The sequence below is a fragment of the Schistocerca gregaria genome, chromosome 3 (genome assembly GCF_023897955.1).
Source record: "Schistocerca gregaria isolate iqSchGreg1 chromosome 3, iqSchGreg1.2, whole genome shotgun sequence".
Classification (NCBI taxonomy): Eukaryota; Metazoa; Arthropoda; class Insecta; order Orthoptera; family Acrididae; genus Schistocerca; species Schistocerca gregaria.
The window spans coordinates 842,705,483-842,718,635 of record NC_064922.1 but is presented as its reverse complement, the minus strand read 5'-3'; the positions used below and the strand labels follow the sequence as shown (position 1 = coordinate 842,718,635).

The window sequence follows — 13,153 nt, the reverse complement described above, 5'->3', positions numbered from 1 at the left end:
TCTCAGGTTATAATCAAGTTAGAGATTGGCAATATTAAAAGAAATTGGAGTAAAATTGGTCCACAAAAATCTAAAGCTTTTCAGAAAGATCAGTTTGTTAATTTCATTAGGGATTAGATGCTTGGAAAAAGAAAAGGTAGATAAGCTTGTTTTCTAACTGAAATATTTAAATAGTTGCATAATTCTGTGGAGTGAGGGAAGGATGTACAGGTTGTTTTTTGATTATACAGGGTGTTAAAAAAAAAAAGGGTGTTGAATATAACGAGAGGTGGTAGTACTCATCAAAACAAGAAAAATAGTCCAATAAAAATGGGCCCAGAAATGCAAACTTTCTAAGACAAGTCCAATAAACATGGGTCCAAAAATGCATACTTTCTGTGATAAATACATGCTTATAGGAGGTGTTCAGCGTGGGGTCCATTCATGTCAATGCACCCCTCTGCCCTCCGGTGTAAGGAATGACGCACCCTTTGAAGTATACCTGGTTGTTGTTTGTACCTGCTGGCACACATCGAAGACGTGAGCCTGTACTACCCGCACACCACTCATTGGCGTGGTGTAGACCAATTCCTTCAAGTGTCCCCATAACCAGAAGTCTAGGGGCCCAGCAGTCCTAAAATGTCTTCATCAGATGCTCACAGATATTGTGATGAACTTGTGGTGGTGTGGCATCACAGTGTGTTGGGGCCCCATCATGCATGAACTTCACTTGTATCCATTACTGCAATGGCACAGCCTCCAGCAAGCTATGCAATACATTAATGTGGAAGTCCAGATAGCGCACACCAGTTAACCTTTGTGATAGCACGTATGGCCCTATTAATCTATTGCCACGTTCGCCTGTCCATATGCTGACTGAGAATTGGTGTTGATGGCCTCTTTCCTGAATGCTTGGGGATTTACATCTGCCCATACGTGCTGGTTGTGGAAATTCACACCACCAGCTCTTGTGAATCCTGCCTCATTGGTAAATAAAATATTGGATGTGAACAGTGGATCTGCGGCACACTTCCGCAACAGCCATCGACAGAACTGCCATCTGCCACGACAATACTGTGACCTTAGGGCCTAAACGTGCGGTAGATGATATGGTTACAGTAACTGTTCAAGTACCCTCCCAGATACTACAGTGAGGCACATCTTCTCCTGCTGCTAATTGTCGCACACTGGTCCCAGGGGTTTCTTCCACTGCAACTAACATATGCTGCTCCATACCAGGTGTGCAGACTGTGTGGGGCCTTCCACTGCCAGTCTTCCAAGGTGCAATGGTACCTACGTCCCTCAAACACTGGAAAATCTGTCAAACAGCTTATCAGCAGGCACTCTGGACTGAGGATATTTTTCAGCATAGTGGACATGGGCTCGCAAGCTATGTCCATTTGCTAAACCTAAGCAAAATATCATACCCACCATTTCACTTGTCAAGTAGTAGGCTTTCATTTCCAAGTGGTGGATGAGAGAAAATGTAAATGTATTGTACCATTGGTACAGACAAACACCACAATAACAGTAAACACAAAAGTGAACTTGTGTTTGGCAGAAGATAAAACACCATGACACATACCCAGGGTTGACAGTTCTGTACAACTGGGCACACAAACACAATGAAAACTAATGTAGCCTACAACACGACTTGAACCATGCAACTGACTGCAGAGCACCTAATGGTACATAGAGCACTGTGAGCAAGACATCATGATACCCTGCCGACGCATTTGGTGAAGCACCAAAGCAATGACTGTGCTAATATCCACAACCAAGCATCACGCAGCCCTCCCTATAAACAAGTGCTGATCTTGGGAAGTATGCATTTCTGGACCAATGCTTATTGGTCTTATTTTTATTGTTTCAACGAGTACAGTCACCTCTCAAAGTATTCAACACTTTTTTCGTAACACTCTGTATGTCCATGCTGATGAGGTATACTAGTTATATAACAACTCACCAAATATAGGCATTTTAGCTTTCCACTTTGCTTCAGGCCCATAACCGACTTTGGTTTCTGCCTGTATTTTGAAGATGTATGTCTTTCCAGGTATCAGAGTCCTTATAGTACCACTAAACTCAGTTGGTAAGAAATCTCGGCTTTGTGTATGTGTAGAAAGCTGAAAACAAAACAGAAAGAAGATGAATTATCGTCACTTAAAATAATAAAGTTTGAGTTTTTTAACAATACTCTAAAGCAAATTCCAATGCATTGCCATTTCACATGTTACTGATGCTCCAGCAAACTAACTACTGTGTTCTTCTATAGCTACCGTAAAATATACATATACATATACATATGAAAAAAATTAACACATTCGTGGAAAATTAATAACTTCTTGGGCTTAATCATCAGGATCTCTAAAAAATCAAATACATCCAATTATATAGAAATAAGAGGATATTTAAAGGCACTTATTGCTAAATTCATGTTCGTGGTGGTGGTGGTGGTGGTTAGTGTTTAACGTCCCGTCGACAACGAGGTCATTAGAGATGAAGCGCAAGCTCGGGTTAAGGAAGGATTGGGAAGGAAATCGGCCGTACCCTTTCAAAGGAACCATCCCAGCATTTGCCTGAAACGATTTAGGGAAATCACGGAAAACCTAAATCAGGAAGGCCAGAGACGGGATTGAACCACCGTCCTCCCGAATGCGAGTCCTGTGTGCTAACAACTGCGCCACCTCGCTCGGTAATTCATGTTCGAATTACAAATTCTACTCCATCAAAGATTAATGTCTTGATGATATTTAGGGGCACCTGTTAAACTGTGATGTTATAGTATTAATAAATAAAAGAACCAAATCCGCAGTTTTTGTGTACATAACAACTAGTGTGTTGCACTTTTAAATGATAAAAATAAAGCCATAGCCTGCTAATGATTTCTTTTGGATTCATATTTCTTACTCACATTACATGCAAGTTTCTGCCCCTCACTCTACCAACTATACCCATGTGAACTGGACATTAAAAAGGAGAATCAAAAAGATCTGAAAAATCAAAAATTAAAAAGAACTGAAAAATCAAAATGGGGTTCTCACCCTTGAGTGGGCACGCCATTTTTCATAACACGAGGAAAATAATAAAGGAATAGGTATGGGCACACAATTGTGAAACAACAAAGAAATGGTTCCAAACAATATTATTTGTGGTTAATCAAACAACAGAAATTCCAGGATGGAATGTAACTCTATAATATTATTATTTGTGGTTGGGCACATTATACATAGGCTTGCTCACTCGAGGGTTAAGTTTACAATAAACAGAGGAATCCATTGTAAGATGCTAATGAACATTTCAAAAAGAAACTGAAAGAGAAAGAATGTGTTACTTTTTTTCCAAAGGAACAATTGTTTTGCAAAAGAAGAAGGCCATTTAACACAACATGGTATGGTGTTACTTAATTTACAATTTTTCTCATGTATTGCAAAATTAAAATGAGTAATGGAAAATATAGAAAGTAGACTAAGACAGTGAGGTATATAAACATGTTCAAAAGTAACAATGTGCAGATTATGACTAAATAAAATTGTAGGCAGCAGTAGATTTGATTTTAAAAGCTGCTAATATAACTTGAACTTCAAACACATGGAATAACCAGAAATAACTTGATGTGGAAAGCAATGGACATAAAAGCTAACCTAAATAGTTATTCATCTACATCTAAATGACGCAATTCACTGGTAAGTGCACGGCAGAGGGTTCACTGAACCACTTTTGCACTCTCTCTCTACTGTTCCACTCTCGAACAGTGAGCGAGGAAAACAAACACTTAAGTTTTCTGAGTGAGTTCTGATTTCTCTTATTTTGTTATGATGATCATTTCTCCCTAAGTTGATAGGCATCAACAGAATATTTACACATTCAACGGAGAAAATTGGTGGTTGAAATTTTATAATAAGATATTGCCACAACAAAAAACCTTTGTTTTAATGATTGCCACTCCAACTCGAATATAACATCTATGACACACTCTCCCCTATTTCACGACAGTACAAAATGAGCTATTATTCTTTGAACTTTTTTAATGTCATCCATCAAACCTATCTGGACAGTAACAAAGTCTTGGGTTTGGTTCCCCACAACATTATCTACCTGATTGTTCCAGCTTAAGTAGTTTGTGATTATAATCCCTAGGTATTTATTTGAATTGACGCCCTTTACATTTGTGTAATTTATTGCGTAACAAAAATTTAACAGATTCCTTTTAGTACTCACATGGATGCTCTGACACTTTTCTTTACTTGGGCCAATTCTTGCTTTTTGCATTATACAGATATTTTGTCTAAATCATGTTGAAATTGGTTCTGATCTAAGTACAAAGGGTTTCATTGGCATACTTTTATGTAACTAGAGCATATCCACTTATGAATGATGGAAACATATTTCAAGACCATAGATAAAAGTGTTTTGGAGTTAAGGATAGTACGTCACATGAAAATTTTCATGCCTAACATCCCTCAGGTTAATATTTTCTTTACACTGTAATGGAGGCAATGTTGTAGTCAGCTGTCAAGGAGCCATATATGGAGTGACATTTTGGATGCTCCATGTACTGGGAAAACAATAAAGTGCTTTGCGGAGGGTGGAGGTAAGTTCTGACAGTGTCTTAATAGTATTTCTAGGGACAAATATGATCCTGAAATTAGGAAACACGTGCATTAATAATACAATGGAATGAATGCGAACTTCAAACTTCCCAGAAGCTGTAAACTAGTTGAAGCAAGTGGCTGAATTTCACAGGATGCTTAACTTTACTGCAGCATATGGTAGAATGTGAAGAGATCAGTAATTTATAAAAATCTGATTGATGTAACAGCCTGGCAATGTGAGGAAAGAGGCAAGAGAGGGTCCCAAGAGATGCACATAACTCGCATGAAAATGAAATGGGACAGAGTTAAGTAGATATTAAGAGGATGGAAAATAAAACTGGCTGTGGCCGTTTCCAAGTAATTATCCAAGCCCTGAGTGCTTTAGGGAAAACAAGGGAACCCTAAATCTAGATCACCCGATGAAGAGTTGAACATCACTCCTGCTTTAATGATTGTGTCCAAAGTCCTTTTGCAGGTCATCAAGAAAATTATCCTATATTCACACTTTAAATACATTGCTTAACTGCAAAACATTTTTCAGAGTTACATGCCATCAAACACTGCTAATCTGAGATCTAGACTTTTTTGTATAGGAAAAAACAGTACTTAGAATTTTCAACATACCTCAAGTCCATACGTTATTGTAAACTTTTTTATAACTCCATTCTGTGCATCACCTGGAAGCATCCAAGTGAAGGTAATGTAGCTTGGTTGAACTTCTGTGGGATGAAAATTTTCAACCTGAAACATTCATGTTTCTATATAGCAATGATGACTCCCTTAAGAACGTGGATACATTTATGTTTATAAAAAGCTCTACGAGAAACTACGTGCCAAAACACAGATGTATTTAATACTCGTACTGAGGTGTACAAATGTATTACTTTAGTTTGAATTACATCAACATAAGGTCAGGTGAATTACATCATCATTACACCTACAACCAATAACTCTTTCTGTAATGGTTTATTCACAAACAATACCAAAATCTTGTGCAGATGCACTACGCACAGTCTTGAGTCACATTCATAATCAGTTTTCCAATGTATTTTCTGACACAGCAAAACATGCATGCAAATTAAATTTCCTCACGAGCAGAGAGAAGTTATATGTTCCATGTTTCACTCATTATTTTATTAGCATTGTGTTAATTATCTTCTGCACTGTACTGTACTGTTATTGGGTAAGCATTTCTTTATTTTGTATTCCTTATATTCTATATACTTTGTAATTATATTTGAATTTATATTTGTAAAATGTATTTTTTTGCTTCTCCTACATCCTAGTGAATCATGCTGGATATATCTCCAGTTACAGACCTGTATCACTGTCCAATTGGTTTTCGACATTTTTAAAAAGATGTTTTAAGAAACAATGTACACCAATTACACAGATAAATGTAACCTTTCAAGTTATACTCAATCTTACTGATTGGCTTTTATAAACTGAGTAGAAAAAACAATACCCTGTGTAATGAATTATGGTTTTAAAAAGTCCCAGTAGGTTCTCGTGTTAACCTGCTAAGTATTAAATCTTAATCTTTATCATATTGAGCACTACATCTGAAAATAATTTTAATGATTAATGAAAATCACTTCAGCTGTATTATTACACATTTATTATGCAACACGTGGTTTCATTCTGAGAACACCTGCAAGTTGTCTGCAGTTAAACAAGACAAGAAATTAGGGTAAAGATACAGTATCTTAACAAATAAGGTATAAGCAACTCATATTGACAACTGTCATATGCCAAATCCTCACTGAGTTGTGCTAAAGTCATGATATAAATAAACTCCTGGAAACGGAAAAAAGAACACATTGACACCGGTGTGTCAGACCCACCATACTTGCTCCGGACACTGCGAGAGGGCTGTACAAGCAATGATCACATGCACGGTACAGCGGACACACCAGGAACCGCGGTGTTGGCTGTCGAATGGCGCTAGCTGCGCAGCATTTGTGCACCGCCGCCGTCAGTGTCAGCCAGTTTGCCGTGGCATACGGAGCTCCATGGCAGTCTTTAACACTGGTAGCATGCCGCAACAGTGTGGACGTGAACCGTATGTGCAGTTGACGGACTTTGAGCGAGGGCGTACAGTGGGCATGCGGGAGGCCGGGTGGACGTACCGCCGAATTGCTCAACACGTGGTGTGTGAGGTCTCCACAGAACATTGAAGTTGTCGCCAGTGGTCGGCGGAAGGTGCACGTGCCCGTCAACCTGGGACCGGACCGCAGCGACGCACGGATGCACGCCAAGACCGTAGGATCCTACGCAGTGCCGTAGGGGACCTCACCGCCACTTCCCAGCAAATTAGGGACACTGTTGCTCCTGCGGTATCGGCGAGGACCATTTGCAACCGTCTCCATGAAGCTGGGCTACGGTCCCGCACACCGTTAGGCCGTCTTCTGCTCACGCCCCAACATCGTGCAGCCCGCCTCCAGTGGTGTCGCGACAGGCATGAATGGAGGGACGAATGGAGACGTGTCGTCTTCAGCGATGAGAGTCACTTCTGCCTTGGTGCCAATGATGGTCGTATGCATGTTTGGCGCCGTGCAGGTGAGCGCCACAATCAGGAATGCATATGACCGAGGCACACAGGGCCAACACCCGGCATCATGGTGTGGGGAGCGATCTCCTACACTGGCCGTACACCTCTGGTGATCGTCGAGGGGACACTGAATAGTGAACGGTACATCCAAACCTTCATCGAACCCATTGTTCTACCATTCCTAGACCGGCAAGGGAACTTGCTGTTCCAACAGGACAATGCACGTCCGCATGTATCTCGTGCCACCCAACGTGCTCTAGAAGGTGTAAGTCAACTACCCTGGCCAGCAAGATCTCCGGATCTGTCACCAATTGAGCATGTTTGGGACTGGATGAAGCGTCATCTCACGCGGTCTGCACGTCCAGCACGAACGCTGGTCCAACTGACGCGCCAGGTGGAAATGGCATGGCAAGCCGTTCCACAGGACTACATCCAGCATCTCTACGATCGTCTCCACGGGAGAATAGCAGCCTGCATTGCTGCGAAAGGTGGATATACACTGTACTAGTGCCGACATTGTGCATGCTCTGTTGCCTGTGTCTATGTGCCTGTGGTTGTGTCAGTGTGATCATGTGATGTATCTGACCCCAGGAATGTGTCAATAAAGTTTCCCCTTCCTGGGACAATGAATTCACGGTGTTCTTATTTCAATTTCCAGGAGTGTAGTTTGGTTGTCATATGTCATTTTAAAGACCAAATCCAGGAACAACTGTTACAAATTTTCTGCTGTATGGTGGCAGGCATGACATGCTGCATACAGCAAACTGTCCAGACAGGGCCACTCCATAACAGAAGTAAACACGCATATTACAAAGGTAAACATGTAAACATAATACTTGGCCTCTGCCAAGTGCCATAAACAGTTGTATATGATCATAGCTGTTACAAACAATGCCAAAACTATATGTACAAAGCCAATATTAAAGAGTAAAAAATGACTACATTATTAATCACAGCAATTGAAAAATAATTGTTTTATTATAATTACAGTCTTGGGTCACAGTGTTTATTTGTAATCAGGTAATTAATTTTGGTTAGTAATCATTATCTTGAAAAATAGATATGAACAAAGGTTAGCAAGGCAATTATGAACAATAACAAGGACACAGGTGTCAGTGTTTGCATAAAACTGCATCATCATTACAGAGATATGGCCGTAAGTGAATAGGACAAAATACACTTGCAAAGTAACTATGAGAAATATACCAGGAAAAGTAATTGCGATTTCACAGAATGCTCAAAAGTTATAAATAATATAGTTACAAAACAAGCATTGTCATTGAACACATAGAAGAGTTAAAGCAACGAAACCATCAGTTTTCATCATATGTAGTTAGTAAAATTACAACTGAGCTGTGTTTACCATGCTGTAGTAATTTACAATGGAAGAGAACAAACCTGAGGATGTTCTTAGTAAGATACCAGTCATAGCACAATACATGTGTAATAAGAAAGGTGAGGTGGTTTTTATCAATCATCAATATTAGTTTTTGACTCTTAATTGCAGCATAACTCATTCAATGCAGTACCAAATGATTGTATATTTGCAGTTGCCAAGTGTTGATATTTATGAACAGATAACTAAGTGAAAAGAGACACTCATAATTTATTGATATACAGTCAACAAAACAAAACTTTTCACATGTCTTGATATGCTTGGATACCTTTAGTTGTGTACAGCTCACACTAGACAGAATGAAACACACACTGGGAATGGTGGCAGTACCACATCTAACACACTTTTATCACCACATTTGTTCCCTTCTTACTGTGATGATTTTACTTATAGAACTTTTTGATTTTCTGTGATTGTATATGGTTACTGCATACTGTTTTGCATATAAATTATAACATTTAATTTTATCTGTTAGAAAAGCTGAGATATTTCTAACCTTGAACAAACAAATAAGAGCACAACTGAACACTTACATGGAGTCGCATGGCAGCAATTGAGGATCTGTATTTTAACAGAATAAATTAAAGTTTCTGTCATTTTCATCTATTTTTTCTTTTTACATTGCATTGTTTGTTGATGTGTTGTGGGCATAACATGAATATAGCCGAGGTATGCCAAACATAATACACTGCCCCACAGACAAGTATGTGACGAACAGTCATTTATTGCTAGGGCACCTCAGCATATCAGGCCATGAGAGAGAGCATTCTCGTACTTGTCCAGTATGATTGTTTCACTCAATGAGGAGATCTAGTTCCAGCAGGACCACTCACAGGTTCATTTGAGTCGAATCATTCTGCAATGGTTTTTGCAACAGGCTGATGTCGACCAGATTGACTGGTCCATTTGAGTGCCGGACTTAAATCCCACTGAAAAGTTGTGGGACAAAATGAAGTGTCACATGAACTTATACAGGCACACATTGGCCCCAGAACTAGTATTGGATACATGGGGGAGTCTCATGGACGATCAGATATATTTCCAGAAGCTCATCCCCTCCATGTCTTGTCAGATGAGGCAGGTAATTGCGACCATTAGTGGCTGGACCTCATACTAGCCTCATCTCTGATGAGGAGAACTTTCCTCATCTCACATGATATTGCAACATTTCTATTAAATAGAAGTCTACATGAGATTACTGTTCTCTACATTTTGTTTATTGAATTTGTGCTAACAAACACTTAACACGTGTAAATTTGAAGAAAGTTTAAACAAGTCAAAGTAAATAGAAATGGCATCCTAATATGAGACAAACAGAGAAAACATGTAATATTGACCAATGTAAGCACAAGCAACTCAAAAACAATAATATTCTCTTCCATACTGCCTCTTTGTGTTTATTGTGCCAAAGAAGTACACTCAGAGCATACAAAAGCTCTTTTTAACATTAACATTCTTTGGAAGCCCAAGAATGGTATTCCATGCTCCTGGCCCATTTACCTACATTTACATGCATCAAGTGTCTTCTTCTTCAAACAGTATATCTGAATCATTGCCATCAACAAATGAATGGAAGGTTAATTACTGTGCTTTTGTCGTTTTCTTTTTCAAGAACAAAACTTTTGCTTCTGTCCCGTTGATTCCACCACAGCTTTCATCCCTCTAAATTGTTTGAAACATTCCTTGTTTGGTGATGATGTTAAGTAATTAAGACATTCAGAAAATTCTGATGTTTCTAGATCAGGTGACTCATGGTGTGGCTTGCTGATTTTGGGAGCTAGCCAGATACCAACTGGACTCATATTTACATCTACATCTACATCTACATCTACATCCATACTCCGCAAGCCACCTGACGGTGTGTGGCGGAAGGTACCCTGAGTACCTCTACTCTGTTATTTGCATCGTGTATGTCAAAATCCTGGTGTATTGTGAAGCCATTGCCTGTTATAGGGAAAGAGCCAATTTTTCAGAGGCTTTTTAAAGCATTTTATATTGTTATTGCTCTCATGTAGGCTGCTCCAAATAACGATGTAATCAATAATGAGGTTGCTATTTTATCTGTGTAATGTGCCCACCAGGTTTCTATTTTTTTTGGGGACAATACATTTTAAACAGTCCCATAAATTCCACAAAAGAGACAGTATTTTATGCACAGAATGGAGCAATAAACGGATGATCTGGACACTGTTTCCTCTAGCTTTGTCTATCACAGAAATGTGATGCAATTAATGTCACGTATTATCCCAACAGGACCACCACCAAATGTCTTCATGAAGTTCACAAAATTGTCAAACCACTTAATAAAACTGAGTCAAAATCCAGTGACTAGGATGGCAAGTTGAAGTTACTCCTAATATGAGATACTGTGTCCTAATATGCGATTTTGTTCCATATTAGGATACCTGTGTTATCGCACATTAGGAATAAGCCCTCTTGCACTTCAAAACTAGCCTCACAGTTACGCTGCTCCATTTGAAGGACAGTTCATTATATCATATGAATGAGAACTTTATGAAGAATATAATCTTATCAATATTGCTGTAACTGCTACTCAACTTCAGATATTAAAGCCCTACAAGCACATACACTCTATAAACTTGAAATTCAACACTTTTAAAACCAAGGATTATCGCCAATATCCAGTTCTCTAATGGTCTTATTGTCACTGTTCTAAGTCTCAGGTGCTGTTAGAACAAAATTCTGATTCTTTGTAACAGAGCTGAGCAATTACTTTTGTCAGAATCTAGCTTTCTCATATTAGCAAATTCTCCCGTAATAGGCACCTTTCCTCTACACTCAGAATCATTTTCAGTAATTATAATATCTTTTGAGTAAATTCAAAAAAAGCTAAATCAGAACATGTATAGTCATTTTCTCAAATTAAATTCTAACTGCAGTAAGGCAAAAAGTAGGGCAGTCCATCACCTAGTGTGTGTAGTTTCATGCCCACAGGCCACTGACATTATCAAGGTCCATTTTCCTTTACATTATGGAAAAACTAATTATACTTTACTTTGGAAAACCATATTCTACACTTGTCCCATCAACTGGAAGATCGTGAAAATCGTATCTGCTTATCCTTTACAGATCGTTACACACATCTAATAGCATTTTATTAGATATTGTCTGACAGAACTTAAACATCTTATTCAGATCCATTACAATGAATAGTTGAACTTATTTTTCCCTCCATATTTGTAAATTTACTTTGAGATCAAAATCTGAGCTCCTCTTTAAACATTTGTTCTCTCTTACTCAGTTTCATGTTAATTATTTTTTCTGTTGCATCTGCTTTCCCAATCTATCTGCCACTTCTTTATATGCATACTCTCCTTTGCAACCTAAATTGGACCTGGCTGTTTTCTAAATTGAGAGTGATAATGAATTTTGGTTTCTGAATAAAAGAGTTGAGTATGTAATTTGATAAAAAGTGTACTATTACCAATTTCAATCATGCCAAAGAATTGAATAATTATCTGAGTAGTTGTTGAGACTACTTGAAATGCAAGCTTCATAAAAGATATAATTTTGCTACATTGATCTAAAATCACTCGCTCCTCAACATTATTATTTTCTCTTACTCCTATAAAATGAAGTCCTTAAAATAGCTTTAATGAATTTTGTTTAAAATTTGGGGTATCTCTTTGATGCAGTTTTTTCCGCTCGTTATTGCAATAGCTCATTTAAAAACTACAAATAATATGCACCAGCATTGTACTCATCAATACAAGAGAAATTAACACAGAAAGGCCATTGGCACCTATCACAATAGGGACATAAAAAAGTATTGGCCAGATGGTGTAACTGAATTCTGGTTCAATGAGTAATGACCACGGACTCTGCCTATGAACTGCTCACACAATGAAACGAACACCCCATTCAGACTGTGTTTAGTGCTGCTCAAATTACTACATATTTCATGGTCACTGTTGATATCCTTTACTTCCATGTATGATATTTAATGGGTATTAATTTCCAGTGTTGTGTACAGTACATCTCACTGGTATGATAATATGTTGCTGCTGTAATGCAACACAGGCATTAATGGGGGCAAAAGTGTTGCCAAAAGTTGTGACACGATTGTATGGACTGAGAATGACTGATGTGCAATTTAGCCATTTTCCATGCGAACAGTTCTGTTTTGTTGACTGTGCATAGGTACCGTAACTGATATGGATTCTGTGTACTGACGTTCTGCTCAGAGTCGTTTTCCCCATAAACATGCTGAAATTGTGACATCAAAATGACAAAGTTTTGGAAGCAATAGCAACACCTATTCTTCAGAAACACGTCTTTACACCTTTACAAAGTAGTATCCCTCAAATTGTTTGTACACATGCACCCTCTTAAGCTGCACAATTAAGGCACCATAATACATCTTTCTGGGAAAGTTGTTTCTGAAAGTAAAGAATACAGATGCTATTTCACACTTTTGAGAAAAAAATGAACAAACCACATATAGCCAGATCAGAACTGAAATTGTCAAGTAGACAGCGAAGTGTCTGGATTCTGGGTTCCTAAAAATGGTGCATTTTGTGCTACACACGCTGGCAAATATATGTTATGTAAAGCATCTTATTCGAGCAAGCCTTGGGCTTTGAAGTCTAGGGTTATCTGAAAAACATTGGG

General features: G+C 38.6%; 1 protein-coding gene across 4 annotated transcripts in view; it reads right to left on the bottom strand.

Moving 5' to 3' along the window:
• The window catches only part of LOC126354729 (tyrosine-protein phosphatase 10D), a 341,160-nt gene that overhangs the window by 52,299 nt on the left and 275,708 nt on the right, over window positions 1-13,153 (bottom strand). For all 4 annotated transcript variants that reach the window (XM_050004587.1, XM_050004588.1, XM_050004589.1 and 1 more), the window contains exons 19-20: window positions 5,199-5,315; window positions 1,946-2,105 (exon numbers count right to left, since the gene is read on the bottom strand). In XM_050004587.1, coding sequence (XP_049860544.1) covers window positions 1,946-2,105; window positions 5,199-5,315 — 277 coding nt within the window. The remainder of the gene's footprint in view (window positions 1-1,945; window positions 2,106-5,198; window positions 5,316-13,153) is intronic.